Source organism: Perca flavescens, chromosome 20 (genome assembly GCF_004354835.1).
Source record: "Perca flavescens isolate YP-PL-M2 chromosome 20, PFLA_1.0, whole genome shotgun sequence".
In the NCBI taxonomy this organism is placed as follows: domain Eukaryota; kingdom Metazoa; phylum Chordata; class Actinopteri; order Perciformes; family Percidae; genus Perca; species Perca flavescens.
In genome coordinates this window covers 6849245-6865743 of record NC_041350.1, presented here as the reverse complement: position 1 = coordinate 6865743, position 16499 = coordinate 6849245, and the positions used below count along the sequence as shown (strand labels likewise).

Below are 16499 nucleotides of genomic sequence, written 5' to 3'. Positions count from 1 at the left end.
TTTCCAAACGCTCATATATCCTCAGGCATACGGATTTTTACCTTTTCCAGAAGAATATTTTGCTCCGTTCAGTGCTTTCTTAAGTTCAGTATCAATCCATTTCCATACAAGCTGAAGTCAATTTCAATTTGTTTACTAAATACAATATTAGTTTGCTCCATTGGCTACATAACATATCACCTTACGCCTTGGAAAAACAATTTGGAAACTATCAAATTCTGGTGTTTGACAGATGCTGTTTGTTCTCTTACAAAATATTGTACATGGCATTAAAGGGCATTCCCCAGAATTATTGTATCGCAAAACCACTGATGTCTCGCAGGGCCCTGAAAGAAGACCACTACGTTTGTTTTAAGTCCTTTGTCATGTAAACCTAGCGTGTCTCAGTGCTGAACATGTTACAGTGGAAAATAAAAACCACACGTTATCGTGCCTACATTGGATACGTCTGGACGGTTGCCTGTTGGTCTTTTCCAGCGGCCCGTTCCAGAGCTTGAAGAACCAATGTTTGGACTATCATCCAGTGATAGTTTATCAACAGACCGGCCCAGTGGAGCTGGAACACACATTTAAGTAAATAGTTTTCTTTGACCAGACCCACATTTTAAACATTAGAAGCACTCCTTAGGTTTACGTATTAACTGTTTGAGTGCCGGTTGAGCCTGTACTAAGTGTGATGGAGAAGGATTGACACGTGGAATGTGGCATCGGTTTAAGATTTGGTATTACGTGTGTGTGTGTGTGTGTGTGTGTGTGTGTGTGTGTGTGTGTGTGTGTGTGTGTGTGTGTGTGTGTGTGTGTGTGTGTGTGTGTGTGTGTGTGTGTGTGTGTGTGTGTGTGTGTGTGTGTGTGTAGGTTGGAAGAGTTAGTCAAGGCCTTTCTGAATGACTCTGATCCAGATGTGACACTGTCATTGGGACCAGATATGAGGAAAATCCAGTTCTGTTTCTCCCTGCTGAAGGTAATATATTTACAGTGGTCTCTTCATGTACAGTATCTGCATGCATGTCTCCCTGTGTAATCCCCTATCTGTGTCTGTTCTCTCTATCCATCCATCATTTCCCCTCTCCTTTCCATGACGAGGTCCAGGGGACAGCACCATGCCTGTGTGGCAGCAGAAGATATTTTCAGTTCAGTTTGCAACGCTAGTTCATTGAAATAAACATTTGAATTCTGTTAGTTGGTTTTAGAGCTTGAGGTTTATCTTCACTGTAACAGTGAATGGCCAGAAGACAAAGATATAGAACACATTTGATCAGTAAGGTGACATTCCCCTGCATACATCAGCTCAGCAGTGACCAGCTGACCAATCACCTCTTCTAAATAGCTCCCTCTACTGTCTTCTGCCGGAAAAATGCTTTACTTTTCAATTAACTAAAATGTACTTTCCTATTTTAATGTGGGTAATACTAACCCTAGCACAGGTAAAATGTACTTATCTGATAAAGCTGATGTTTAACATGATCTTATTCTAAGCCTAACCATAACCTAACTGGAAATGATATGCTTAATTCTTGAGGACATGGCTAGAAAGTGAAAACATTTTCAGATCCAATGATCCCAATTTTTCCAGTGCTGTTGATTTTCCTACAGCCTTACTCAAGTCTAGACGCTTGGCGTTTCGCACTTATTTGCCATCTCATTAGAGGCCAGGTGCTATGTAAGATAGGGTGAGGAACTCAGACTTCCGGAGGGAGCTCAGAGTAGAGTCGCTACTCCTTCGTGTTGAAAGAGGCCAGTTGAAATGGTTCAGGCATTTTTATCAGGATGCCTCCTTGAAGTTACCTGGCACATCCAGTGGAAAAGAGGCCCCGGGTAGACCCAGAACACGCTGGGGAGATTATATGTTGAATGATAAGATGATACGCGGAGCAATTATCTATCAGTCAAATGGAAGCTGTCCACTTGGGCCCTTGGGCTCTGCTCAGAACTAATTTCTGATATTTTGCAGACTAAACACTAGACTGAACCATAATTAAAAAAAGACTAATTCAATAATGAATTTGATACTAAAAGCACTCCTAGTGAGAGTAAGCTCATGTATTTATGAATGGGTCAGTGAACATATTTACCCATCATTATTTAACATTTAGGGTTCCAAATATTTTTTGTTTCAATGAATGTCATTGTGTTTCCTGTGTATTTTATTTATTTATTTATTTTTTAAAGTAGGGTATGGGCATCATTTTGGTTTTGGCTTTATGCCCAATCCACAGACAATTTGTCATGCAGACTGCCGTGGAAAAAGTTTGCAATTGCATGTTGTTTGCCAAATGTTGGTAGAAACAGAAATTCTTCAAAGTTCTTCTTTTGGTTATAGACTGTATTCAACATTTCTCAAACAGCAGCCGATGGCCCAGTGCTGCTTAACGAGCTTAGGGAAAACACTGCGTTGCTCACACTGTTCCTGCGCTCTGGTTCTGTTGGAGTTGGAGCAGTCACCAGAAGCAGTTCCAGATCCCACTTGAATGTCTGTTTATCTCTCCCTCAGTTTGTTATGATCCACAAACTCTATCTCCTGTTCAGTTTACATTCTTCTGAGCATCACCCCAGTCACACATTCCAGTGATTCTGTAGGAATTTGGATCTGGTTTGAATTTGATTTCTTTCTTCTTTGTTCTCAACACTGGCTAGCTCCTTCATGCTCAACACGCGTGTCCTTGTTTTAGGGTGACGTTCAAGCACAGTGCGTATCTGCAGTTTTATCTTTTCAGCACTGTTAGCATAGATGTGCAGTTTGACCTCAGTGATTTAGCACTGTAGGTATGTTGTCACAGTGGTGGCATGATGTTGGAAAGTCATTTTACAAAACTGCGGAACCTCAGCCCAATCCAAATCAACTATCTTCTTCAGTGGGCTTCCATATAGCGTATGTCCCCAAAACTGTCCGGGACCAGCCTCCCCCCTCATCTGTACTTTTCTCTTCTACTGTGTCTTCTCCAAGTGGAAAAAGCTCCAATCCTTTAACATGTTTACCACCTGTCTTTAAGCCTGGTGTATCATTGGAATTATGTTATGAGTTATGTTACAGACAGGGAAAAGAGGGAAATTTAATTCATGTTTAAGGAATATCACAGAATTTAGAAGAGCACCACTTTCCAGTGTTGTTGAATTTCTGGTTGATTCTATAGGGATTATGGGATAGGATAGGCTAAAATAGGCCTTGGCTTTAGCCTATTCCTTGTTCCATGTTAACTGAAATAAAATGATTCATCATCATCATTATTGATTCCACAATGTATTTTCCAGCTCGTTTTCATTCATGGCATTAGATGGTTGTTTATGTATAAGTATAAACAGTATATATAAGTATATTGCAAACCCAAGTGTAGTAGATAGTAGGCTGGCTTTTCCTGTAGACGTTAATTTATCTAAAAATAAAAAAAATGATTTCAGGTCATGGAAACCCCCTGAATGCATGAATGCAATTCTTAACAACCAGATTATGTAATATTAAAGAAAACAAATAGCCATTCTCTTAACTACCATTAAAGGTCAACAATCTTTTTATGTTTTTTTTTTTTTTTTTAAAGAAAATGATCATGAACAAGCAAGGTGGAGGAAATAGGCACAGTGATGGGCGAGCGTCACCAGCAGCAACAGTGAGGGAAGCGGTAATTGAAGACAGCGACCACTCTGCCGCAGAAATGACCAGATTAAAGGAGATGATGGTGCAACGTGATAATGAGATAAGTATCCTTTGACCCGGTGCAGCCATCTTAGGTTTTCTTCTATGGTTTGTAGATAATTTGTCTAACACAAACAATAAATCTGTGTTAATTGTTAAAAATCTGATAATAAGGCTATAAAACATCTTGTAGTCTGGCAAAATTTGATCACTTAAAATTTGTCTAGCAGGAGATTTCTGCCACAGAAATTACATTACTTTTGATAAATAGGATAAATGTTTGAACCATAGAAATAGATGGTCAGAGCCGTGGCCATTTTTATGTGTAACTTTGCCATTGCAAAGAACTGTGACTTCTGCAGAAACTTCCGTACAAACTGACTTGGGGAAAGTCGCGGACTCACTGAGGTGAGGTGTTGCAACAAACGAGCACTGGAGTAGTGCGGAGCATGGAGAGGCGTCTTTTGTGCACTATGTCCGTTGCCTTGCTGCTAGAGAGGAATTGAGGACTGCTGGATTTAATTGCTTCATATTTCTAGTGGTGAGTCATCAAATTCTATTCATTAAAGGTCCAGTGTGTAACGTGTTTAGTTGTTCAATATCAAACTCTGTGTTGCCCGTTCACAAACTTGTCCTTTTTCATGAATATTTACCACCACCGTCAATTCCAAGTATTCCTTTTGGCTTGAAATTTTACATTTGCATTCGCATGAACTGGGGTAGACGCTCCATATTCATGCGCCATCTTGAAATACATTAGCCGGTAAGGGACATACAGGACATACTGCTCCGCCTTTTCGCGTTTTCGCTGTCACATGATAAACTCACAGGTGCTGCTTACGATACCCATTAGGGTATCGTAGCTTCCCGGCAAGCTTGAAGAAGGAAACACGGAGGACCACATGTATTCAAAATCCAAATTTCAGGAACAGGAGTCTTCTTCTTTGCCCAGAAAAAGAAAAAGGAGATTGAAAAGAGCAAGAGACCAGCTTTTTGAAGCGTTAAGGCTACCGTAGCTGTAATACATACTTTGAACTGCGTGGCGCGAGAGAGAGGATTGCGATATATGATCTCAATGCTAGATGGGAGAAATTCCTACACATTGGCCCTTTAAATGATAAAACTAGTGACTGTGAGACACTTTACTGCACCACTGACGTGTGTTGTCACCATAACAACCAACAACAATCACCATTTTTTGTTGAACTAATTAAATGACCGTTCAATGTCTGGTCTACTCTCATTCTGTTTCTATAGTTTTAACATTCCCATAAACACATCTGTTAAGTTTAGATTCTTAATATTAGAAGTGCTCATTTTAACAATGCACGTCTAAGATAATTCTAGAATCCCCAACTGTTATACTGGATGCATTATGCGGTCTCGGTTTTTCATCTTGCTATGCTTACTAAGACTGAGCCTGCAGGGTGGCACTACATTGTTTCCAGAACAGCTTTAACTACTTTCATTGATTTGCTATACCTGTTCTGGATTGGTTCAGATCTCCCTTATTGCTGCTGAAGTGTATGGGGAACAACATAGTTGCTGGTTGGGCAGCGGTTCAGGTGTAAAGTTCCTATTCACTACCAGAGAGACCCTAGGCTTTGATTCCCTGTCGCAGTACCTTAGGCTTGTTTGTGCAAATGTAAGACGGCGAGAGTCCTTGTCATGTTGTCACCTGTGACAACATGGTTGGTGGGGGTGCCTGCACATTGGAACAAAAGGGGATGGCATGAAAGTGAAAAGGTAAAAGTTTAAAAGAGGCAGCTGGCAACTGCGAGTATCGAAAGGGAAGCACATTGCAGTCTATACAGAGGGTATAGACTGCAGTGTGCATTTCAGGAATTTGCATTCCAAATTGATAGCCAATGGGGAAAAATCAGCAAAAATAAATTGAGTAGAGTCGGTTTCAACTCTTTGTGTCTGCGTCCAGCCTCGCGCTTTAATCACTTACTGTTGATAGTCAAATCTTCATTAGCAGAAGGGTATTTATCCTAAAGTAAATCTGCCTGTGTTATTGCATGGTTGGATTACAGTGCTTCTCCAAGCACATCAATTATGAAATGAAAGTAGTCCTGCATTCATCACCAGTGCCCCAAAATACACATGAAATGTTGTTTTAATGTGTATGTTCAGATAGATCTTCATCTAATTACTGCAGTTAATCATAATTACTATAAATCATAATGATAGTATTTGCATTTGAATATGCTATTTCTAATAGCTTTATGGGATTATTCTTCCCTGAACTCCTCTTGCTTGTCATTAGATCACAGCACATTAGTTGGAAAATTGAGACGTCTGCTTGATTACTTAGCCACAAAAACCTCAGCTCTCCAAAATAAATAGAATATTATCATTTCACCATAGTATTTCTTGGACCAAGTGTGTGTAATGTGAAATCCTCTCCTTTTTGTAGATTTTCCCTCTCAAAATGTCATACTCTGGTTTTCCACATAATGCAAATGTAATTGCCAAAATTAGTATTGTGCGTGTTTGAAAGCACATATTTGGGCCAGTAATGCACACGCACTACCGCCCATATTGTCCTCATGTTCTTTCACTGTGAAGTTTGTATATACGCAGTAGCCTAAACTGTCAACCCCTCAGTCAGGGTGGTCTGTCTGCAGCATGTAACGCTATAGTTTGGGTTTCTACCCGGTAGAGGTGACATCATTTCTAGCCAGAGCCCTAATAGCTATCTAAATTCAGACACCATTTCTACAACTTAAGCTTGTATCCGCTAGCTAATCACCATGCTTTCCATGTCTGTATAAATGTCCCTCCCACTTCTCTGCTAAAACAGTTACTGGGAGCCATCGGTTCCTGTGCTACAGGCTTATTGTTCCCAGACTGACGCTGAGTCCTCCCAGGGTTAATTATGGCCCCTGTAAAACAAAAGGTTGTATCTTTACCCACTGCCCCTGTGTGTTCCAATGCATGGTTGACTCTGCATGTTAGTGGGGCACCTGGTAATGCTTAGTTGACTCTGCCAGAGGTATGACACATCCACCACTAACATGATGACAGAGCAACAAGGACAACTAACAAACACTGCTTAATTTAAAAAGCAACATTGCACACACATTTGTAATGCCACGTAGAAATGCCAGGTAGCAGTCAGAATTTTCCAAATTTTGTCACTGTGGTAAAATGTTGTTGTACAGTCAAGTCTCTAAAGTGTGTCTTGAAGCTGTACTTGCAAGTTTTTTTGTAAACCTGTGCTAGCAATCTACAGAAAATACACATACCTCTAAATAAGACCCCATACATTTATATTATCCTTACTACATTGGCCCAAATCTATTCTTAACAACAGATCACTTTTAGTAAATCACTGCAGACCACTTTTTAGGCAAACTATGCCTCCTGAGATTGATCCCCTATCTTCCAGGTAGCCATTGCTTTCAGGTCATGCCAGTATGATATGAAAATAACTTGTAACTGGCTTGAAATAGGCAAATTAATTATAATTAAGTGAACATTGTTTACATTGTTTTTTTGTTGGTTACTTGTGAAAACTTGGTGGAAGGGTGTAGCGTGGGCCAAGGAAGAACCCATTAAAATATTGGAGCAGATCTGAATCATGGGGAAGATACACAAATAATTTTTCACTTTCATTAACATTGCATTATATGGAGGTCTGTGCTCTCCGAGTGCCCTTCTAGTTAAAAATAGAACCTGGAGGCACACATGTTTTTAAAATAATGACATTAATTTAGTAGTTGCTTTCATTAAACAGGTTGTTATTTAGCAGCAAACTCTTGAACTCTTGGTCTTAGAGGTTCTCATAGGTGTAAATATTGTCAACGGGCAGTGATCCAGAGACATAAAGTGACAACACTTTCAGGTAGAAACAATCACCGCAGTATATACAACTAGCAGATTATTCAGTTTTATTTTCTCTTGGCTCACATGCTGTTAAATGCATCCAAAAAAAGATACTAAATCATAATTGCAACAGTTATAGAGACACAGAAGTTATCTCATATTGTTTTAACTGCATTGGTAAGGGTTTCCTGGATTCCCTAAACAACTCTGACCATTGTGCCGTATGATTTGTAACATTAAGACATTAGTGCTCCAAATTCCACTCATTCAAAAATAATGCTGTACAATTTATTGCTCAAAGACTCTACTGTCTTCTCTACCTCTGCTGAAAACAAATCTCTGGGTCTCATAGCTGTAGTAGATTATGTACTGGGCTAGTGATGTTTAGTTTCTTATTTTTAGCCACTCTAGTAGCATGGCTCTATGGACTTTGGTTAGCCGGTAAAATATGTGGACATTTACCTGATGGATGGGCACAGACGTTTGTCCCAGACGATGCATCCTAATTACTTTGGTGATCCCCTGACTTTTTATCCAGTGCCACCAGCAGGTTGACATGTGCTGCTTTATTGGTGAAAAAAAGGCTGTGGAAAAAATAAGGACAGCAGGTATAAGAACCTTGCTTTGGGTTCTGCTTCAGTGCCGAATGAGAAAACAATCAAGTATATTTAATTCACTTTTGAAAAGGGAATTTTATCCTGACATTTCAACACATTTTGGTATTTTGGACATTGCAGTTTAAAAGTTGTATTTGTATACTCCTGGGTATGATGAAAGATGGACTCATCAAGCTTGATATGTAATTATCATTACCTGCTGGTTCCTGTCACTTAATTGTGACTTTGTCAGCTGTGTAGCTCATCCAGAACTCTGTGCCCATAAAGCAACATACATAATTTAAAGTTGTCAAACAGAGATGCAGCCAAGAGTTTAGGTTTGCTGCCAGCTGCATACTGTTTTAGCATATATGTAAATGAGTGCTGATTGAATGAAATTACCTAAATCAGTGCTATTGCAGATAGACCATGTTTGCCTGGTCTTCAATTAAACTGATTATAACTAAATTAACTTGTGTTTAAGTGATCTTAGTCAGGGTAGGGCTGAAAACAGTGTTAGTGAATAATTGATGATATTGCTTTTGTTGTAAGCACACTCACCACTTAATGCTCTGTTGACAGAGGAGTTGCCATTAGCATTGGCAAGTCTTTGGTGTCTTTTGGACAACTGGCTCCAGTTTAGTGTTTGATCTCTTTGCACTGCACATTGTAAAAGTAACTGACGCTGAGACTCTGATGGTGTTTTTACATCCAAATCCCAATTATGCTCCTTTGTCTTTGAAATAATATAGTAATATAGAGCATATACTTTTGAAGTATTTACATGAGCGTTTTTTTGGGCTTCATTGACCTAATCTCTCATTTTTCATTTAGTTCCGGTCTTCATGCATCCTGTCACTAATAGACCAAACACAGGCAGCATCACAGAATTGCAAATTGTTTTTGTTTTTATTATGCTCCTCAACACTTGGATGCAAGGATTATTTCTAACTTTATAGTGTATTATGCATCTTTTAAAGGTGCAAAGAAAATCTAATCGCTTCATCATACTGTAGCTTTTGAAAGCAGAAAGACTATATTAGCAGTGTGGATGGATCTTAGTCAAACTTTCCTTCTTTATCTAAATTCAATAGGTTAAGATTATATTTACTAGAAAATAACAATTTATTAGGATTTGCTATTGGTAGCTTCAGTCTAGTTTTTTTTTTGAGACACCCATAATGCTCAAACCTTCCTCTACTATACTACTGTAATTATAATCTAGAATCTTTAGAAGATTTGTCATACTTGTATTGCTTGGTACACTGAAAAGGGAGAAATTTGTGGCACCAGTGAGATTGGCACTGCACCTTTGCTAGCTGTGGTAAGTTTAAAGGCATTTTCTTTATTTCCTGTGATGTCTGCTTTATTGGACCGTATAATAGAGAGTGACAAGAAAGATGAGAAGGAGAGATGGAATGCACATTATGAGCTGAGTTTGACCACACTTTGAGTGCATGGCATGTGAAGCAGCCCACAGATCTAACGTGCAACCCCCAAGAGAATTTTTCATCCTATACTAGAAGTCTATGGTAGTGTTCAGCATAAATGAAGATATCAGACGCCAGAGATCTCAATAATGGAAAAACCTGGTGAACAACAGTCTGAAGTAATGACTTGTATGAAACAATGACATAGGACCCACAGAAACAGTCACATTTCTCTGTAAAACTTGGCTTCTATAGGTCATTTGGAACTGTGTCGGGTTTAGATGTTGGCAGTTTTGAGAGGAGTGCATGGTTGGTTTCATTGGAAACTGTAATTGGAGACTTGGTTCCTTCGTGTTATTGTTCCCACTGACATCCCCTTTGTATTGGCTGACAGGAATATAAATTAACGTCTCCAGCTCCTTCAAAACTACGTCCATTCATCATCCAAAATAATGACATTCTTTGAACATCCCAAATTATCTGCTGACCACCACAGTTTCAGTCTGGCCACAAGTAGATGTCTGCTAATCTCATGATAGGACCATGCTCGAAGAACAGACTAATGTGTTGTCTCTAAATTATGGGTTGTGATTAGGCCATCAAGCACACTTCCATTTATAGTGGAAAAACAGGCACACAAGGTAGGAGCTGAATGAATATTCTATGAGACTAAAATGTTTTATTCATGTAGGTAATGTAAGGGATCAAAACAAAAGGTTAAGCAGGCTTTTTTTCCATAAGCATACTTCTTATAGAATAACTTTAGCTAAGCTTTTCCCCGATACCTGCTAACACATGACAAGCTTTGATTTCTTGCTTTCTGTTGACATCTTAAAAGCAATCTTGGCAACTTTCTGTAAATTGGCGTGATCACGTTTTTCTGTAAATAGTTTTCCCATGCACTTTTAGTTCATACAATTACAGTTTTCCCTTCATCAGCAATTCTGATTGCAGAACAATTGCCTATGCTAGCACCGTCCTGTCCTTTCTCACCAGTTGTGGAAACAGCAGTGTACTGTTATACAGTAAACGTAGCTCCACAAGTCATGAAGCATAGCATAGCAGCCAGGCGTCAATTTGATAATCCCATATGATAGTGCAGAACGAATCAGTGCTCTGCTGTGTGCGTTATTATTCAAAAAAATATATGTGAGGCCAGCTGAAAGCAGTTTGAGCAGGAGGCAGTTGATCAAATACAGTAATACTATAACAATGGAGTTGGAAGCAAACACAGTACATGGAACAGAGGAAACGATTACAGTAAATTTTCCTAATGCATAGAGACATTGCATATGGAGAAGTGAAACGTGTCATGGCAATAAAAATGTGAACAGGATCTAAGCGGCAATTCTTGCCTTTCAGCCTCCTCATGCAGCCACTCCGTTACTCTCTGACACACTCACATATGCACACCCAGATGTACAAACACATCTACACTTGGATTCAAGTAGACAAACGCACACATAGTACAACCTCATCAGTGGGAGAAGATGTTGTGGAATGTTGGTAGAGTGTGTGCAGCCTCTCTGGCTCCTCTTCTCACCGCTGATTCATCCCAGACCATGACATCTTCCCGAGCCTGGAAGGTAAGACGCTGAGCACATGTCTGCCAATATTAAAAGCCTACAATGAAGCCCACTGCCTTTTAGAAAATCACTATGGATGCTTCCCTTTTACTGTATATTGTCAACTCAGTCATTCTGTTTGTTTTGAATATTTGGATAAACTGTCTACCCGTATCCTCAAAGAAGTCTCCATGTATATTTGTACATCAAATTCTAAACACTCAACATGAGTTAAAATTGGTACGTTTGAGTGAAAGATCTCTTTTTCCATCCTGTTCTTTTTTCCAAAAGAAAGAGAGTTTGAGCCCTTAACTCAGTGCCTACAGGTATCCTTGTTAAGATGTTGAAGAAGGAAAAAAAAAGGGCCCAGGATGCTGCTGCTCAGCTTGCTAACATCACCAATGGTCAGAGCCTTGCCTCCCAGAGTGCCTCGAAGGTAGTGACAATGCCACTGTTGAGGGAAGGAAGCACGGACACCATCTCGGACCATGAAGGACGTGCTATACAGTACATGAAAAGAGGTACTTTTACTCTTTACAAAGCAAATATTTACATTTAGTATTGTCAAGATTTAAGATCATGTTTGCAGCCTCCAGATGTGGTGTGATACGGAAAGGGTGTAACAAAACGGGGTCCAAAATGAACCGTGACATAGTTTGGATACATGGTGCTGCTATTTGCTTTGTTATGCCCAGCTCGTTTAAGAGCATAACAAAGAAGGGAGGTCCTCACAACGAGTTAAATAAACAGGTACATTTATTATGATCAGTAATCAGTATTGTATTGTGGGCGGTAGATGCTATGGAAGTGTAAATGCTCACACTGAACAGGGGTTCAACTTAACACAATAAAACCAAACAAAAAACCAAGTTTGGTGCCAGTACGGCACCAGCCTGCCCAGAGGGAGAGTGAGACCAGAACTCATGGAATCACCCAGCTTTATAGACTCCCAGCAGCTGAGGCCTGAGGTCTTTTATTTCCCTGGGTGGCATTGCCTCCATCCCAGTTCTAATGAAAGCTGTCCACAGTGATGTGGGCTATCAAGAGTAACCGGGACACTGTCTCTGGAAAATTGGAATGTTTTAGATGTCTTTTTCCCTGCTGTAAGCTCCACAAATAACATTGCACTCTTTATTGTATTGCTTTGGTGTCATAATTCTCAGAGATGGATATCTCACAATCTTGGTTAAATACTTTATTTTATTTTATGTTTTGTTTGTTGTTATTGTTTGTAATTTGGGTGAACCAACCCTTTATGATTTATGCACTACTTTAGCAGCATGGTGGCTCTGTGGTTTTCATTGTCTCACAGCAAGAATGTTGTAGGTTTGAACCCTACCGGGCAAACTATGGCCTTTCTGTGTAAAGAGTATATTCTCTCTGTGTTTGTGTGGGTGTCCTCAGATACTCCTCAGAAATGGAGTTGGTCCTCAGCGCTACACTGTGGCTGCTCACAGCTACTAAAAGTAAGAATGGGTCGAAAGTATCAGTACTGTATTCAATTCAACACATTTTCACTGACTCCATTTAACATGACAGTCAGTCTCTGACCCAGCAGAAGCAAGGACTTGGTAATAAATTAGGCGCTAAGAGTACAGACAGGTGATCTCTCTCGATTGGAATGTGGGCAGCTCTCTGTGGTCATGCTGATTTTCAGTGTGTCTGTGGGGCATGACAAATCCTTGATTTCTGGATTTTACTGCACAGAGTAAGAGTCTGACATCCCAGAGCTCCCTTATTTCTAAACAATGTCATCACTGGGATTGCATGTAATTAGTAGTTTCCTTTTAGAGGTCATTCAAGTGGCCCAGTGTAAGCTTGTCAGCAACATTAGACAGTACAGTATATTAAACCTGTAATTTGTTGCTGATGAAAAGCTGATGAGTTGAAAACCTACTGTATGGTACTTACTGGAACCTGAAGCAGAGACCAGTGGCCAAGAATGCGGCAATGTAAACACAAGAGACACTAATCAGAGAAAACGTCTAAATTCCTAAATGCCTAATTCTTACTTTCTTTTATTCTAATACAAGGATATATCTCATTTAGGTAAACATGCTAGAGGATATTTACGATGTCGTCGTCCCCCAAATATATACATTGAAATCTTGCAAATGATCTAAATTAAACGGAAGCACTTTTTTTTCAGTTACAGTAACTGCAGATTACTCTTACATGTGGTTTTGAATTGAGTGTCATTACAGTGTTGCAGTTGATTAGGTTATCTCCATGTAGTTTGGCCATGGCATGTTCCTTCAGAGGGAAATTAAAGAATAATGAAGACTCAGAGATGGCAGAATAAGTAGCAGAGACTTCAAACTGCAACTCCTCTTGGATTTTCAGTCTACTTGTAACCTTTTCAGACATGGCCTTGGTTTAAATGTAACAGGGATGTGGAGGTTGCTGAAAGTCAGGCCAATCAAGCTTTGAGATATGTTACCTAGCCAGCGGCGGCATTTATTTGGCCTTTCCTGTTTAATTTTGGTTAAGTGGAGCCTTAAGTGTGATGATAAAGCTGAGCCCTTATAACGAGCTTGGTCATAGCCATCGGGCACTGGGGTATGAGCCAGCAACTCATCACACTGAGGCTGCGCTCCTGTCTGTGCTAACCACAGCTCCCTCATCCTTTTCGACATGTATGTGTAATGGTGCCCAGTGGGGTAAAAGGCCAGCAAAGAGGTAATTACAAACAGGGTCTCTGAAAGAAGAGCCTATTAAAAAACAAACTCGGCCCAGTCAGAAGTAGTAAGCGAATCAGTTGTTCATCGAAGGGACAATGAGGAGCACTGTGATGGATGGCTGTACAGCTGTGGTTTATAAAACCACTGATAAATGATGTGCCATATGAATTAGTCTCTCAGAATTGTATGTTATCTAATACGGAGCGTGCATGATCATTTGGGTCATCTCACCAGAGGATTTGCTTTCACCTGGACGTGATGAGCTCCATGGGTTCCACTTCCATTGGGTTGAACTGTGGCTGTGTGGCATCTGCTGCTTTACAACCACACACCACACACCACTCAGGGTCTAAAGTTTTCCATAATGGGAGATATTGAAATCCATAAGCTGAAAAGTTATCATTCTGAATGGCATTGCCATAGTCTGGAGTGTCATCAGTTATGGTTCTGTAGTTTTAACTTCTCCACAGTAATGTCAAAATCTATAGCAGAGATGTTTTCCATTGGCCTACAGTGTATTAGGAAACAGGCTGGAACTGTAATGGATCTTTCTCCTGTGTTTCTGTTTAAGAATAAATACACTTCTCTTCATTTTAACGCTTGAAAGGGTGCCAGTATACCACTTTTACACATCCTGACTCATTGACCTGTGAAGTGAGTGAATCACTCGAGGGTGCTTACATTTGCCATTGTTGTTTTAAGTGTGTATCTTCTCATTTCCCACCTACAAAAATGTCTGTCGGTTCTTGGGAAAAATGCAAGATAATCAGCTTGACTAATTTTAACATTGCATCGGAGTCACGAACTGCGATTGTGTTAGCTGATTACATCACTGTTACAGGCAGACTATACAATGACTAAATGAGGTACTTTTGCCAAAAATATTGGTGCTCTATATTACTGTCCATTTGGTTGTGAAAAAGTTGCTTCATGAGAAATTTCTCATGAAGTCTCTTTCTGCTCTGTTTGCAACCAACACTGGGAGCAGAACTGACTCCATCAGCTGTTAACCAGCAGGGGAAGCTTAATGTTATCCAGAAAGACTGCACTTTGGGAAGCAAACACTTTAAGAACACATTGAGCAGTTCCAGAAGGATCAGATAGGACACCTCTCACACTTTAGTATTTCTGACTTTCCTAATGTGGAATCCTGGAGCACACCTGGTGTCAGGGATTTCTTAAAGAACCAGTTAAATCTACAGTGTAAAATGTTTTTGCAGGAGGCCATTATATTGTTACATGTTGAGTTCCTTTTTAAATACGTACACAGACAGTGCAAAGAATTAGAAACACACAATTGACAGTTCTTTTATACAGTGCACTGTTCTACATCTTATGCTTCACATCTGGAGTGTCTATTTCCCATGGCCCACTTTGGAGACCCATAACCAAACTATATGCACATTAGATCATTGTTCTTTACTCTGTCCTAATTCAAAACAAATGCACTGCACTTATACTTTCCTCATGTTCCATGGGTCACTTAATGTTTATGTATGTTTTAATTTAGGTTTAATCTGAGGGTTCTGGGTTCTGGTGCTGTAACCAACAGCCTCTATGGTTACGGCGAGGGTAATTACTGTCCCCTGAAGATTAACTGTAAATGTAATGATGATGACCTTTCCATGGAAATCATTCATGCTGATTGAATGGCATATAATCGACTCTTTCCATAATGCACTCTTCTGTACTGGGCTCTTAGCTTTGCCAGCATAGAATAAAACATGAAAATTAGGAAGTTTTATTTTCTTTCCTTCTGACGACCACTGTCTTTTGGGTTCCTCGAAGAACAGGATTTCTACTATGTGCACTGAAATTGCAAACTGGACTACTCTGAGATGCCTCTGTGTTTTTCTGAAGTAAATTTATTCTTATTCAGGTACAGATGTACCATGTCTTCTTCTTGTGCTCTTATGGTGTAAAAGGTTCTCTAATGGATGGGCAAGGTGTTTCTGTTGTAGTTCAGGCTGGTCACAGAAAGTGGAGGGAGACTTGGGACTTTAAGGGAGAATTAGATCTTACTGTAAATCCTGCTAGCGTGTAATGAGACGCTGATGATTCTTCCAGGCCCTCCACACTGTTCTATCATCAAAGCAGTAGCCTAAGACAACAGGACACCTCAGTGAGTCAAATACTACTATCCCCTGCAGGAGGACACAGTAGGAACACACAGTGTACCAGAAATGTTGTTTTTCTATCAAGCACACTCTGTTTTTTTCTACAAACATATAACAGTTGCTGTCAGAGATTTGTTTCCTTTTATATATTGATGGAACAGTACAGTCATACTTCACTATGCTGGTATTTCATTTCTAAAAAATTGTTGAAACAGCAATAATAGTCACAACACATTCCATCCATGTAAAAACCTCTGTGGTTTGTCAGCACTTGAAGCACGGAAAAGAAGAATTGGGAAAGTTGGCCTATGGTCCATGTGATCTCATTAGCCCACAAATTATTCTGGTACAACACATTATGATGTCATATCACTCTTAGATATTCCTGGAATGTTGCTTTTTACAAGAGTCGAATGGAGTGCATTTCCCTCACGAAAACCCTTAAACTGATTTGTTGAGGTTGGCTCTTTCAACATACTGTATGACTGTGAGATGCCTGCTGGTTTCAATCAGGACTTTCCAAAAATAAAGAAACAAAATGTCTCACTGTCCTACAATTAATCCCACATGAGTTACTGTCCTGTGTATGTCTTTGGTTAGAACAGCTTTGTCACAAAGATCAACACATTTTAACAAGGGTGAGTTGGAAAT

The 16499-nt window shown here is 39.8% G+C and overlaps 1 protein-coding gene across 6 annotated transcripts in view; it reads left to right on the top strand.

The window, feature by feature from the left end:
- The window catches only part of kif6 (kinesin family member 6), a 60423-nt gene that overhangs the window by 23899 nt on the left and 20025 nt on the right, over window positions 1-16499 (top strand). For all 6 annotated transcript variants that reach the window (XR_003691143.1, XM_028566654.1, XM_028566653.1 and 3 more), the window contains 3 exons: window positions 856-961; window positions 3534-3693; window positions 11377-11571. Coding sequence is in view for 5 of the 6 variants with exons in the window: in XM_028566654.1 (XP_028422455.1) it covers window positions 856-961; window positions 3534-3693; window positions 11377-11571 (461 nt within the window). In the remaining variant the exon portion in view is untranslated. The remainder of the gene's footprint in view (window positions 1-855; window positions 962-3533; window positions 3694-11376; window positions 11572-16499) is intronic.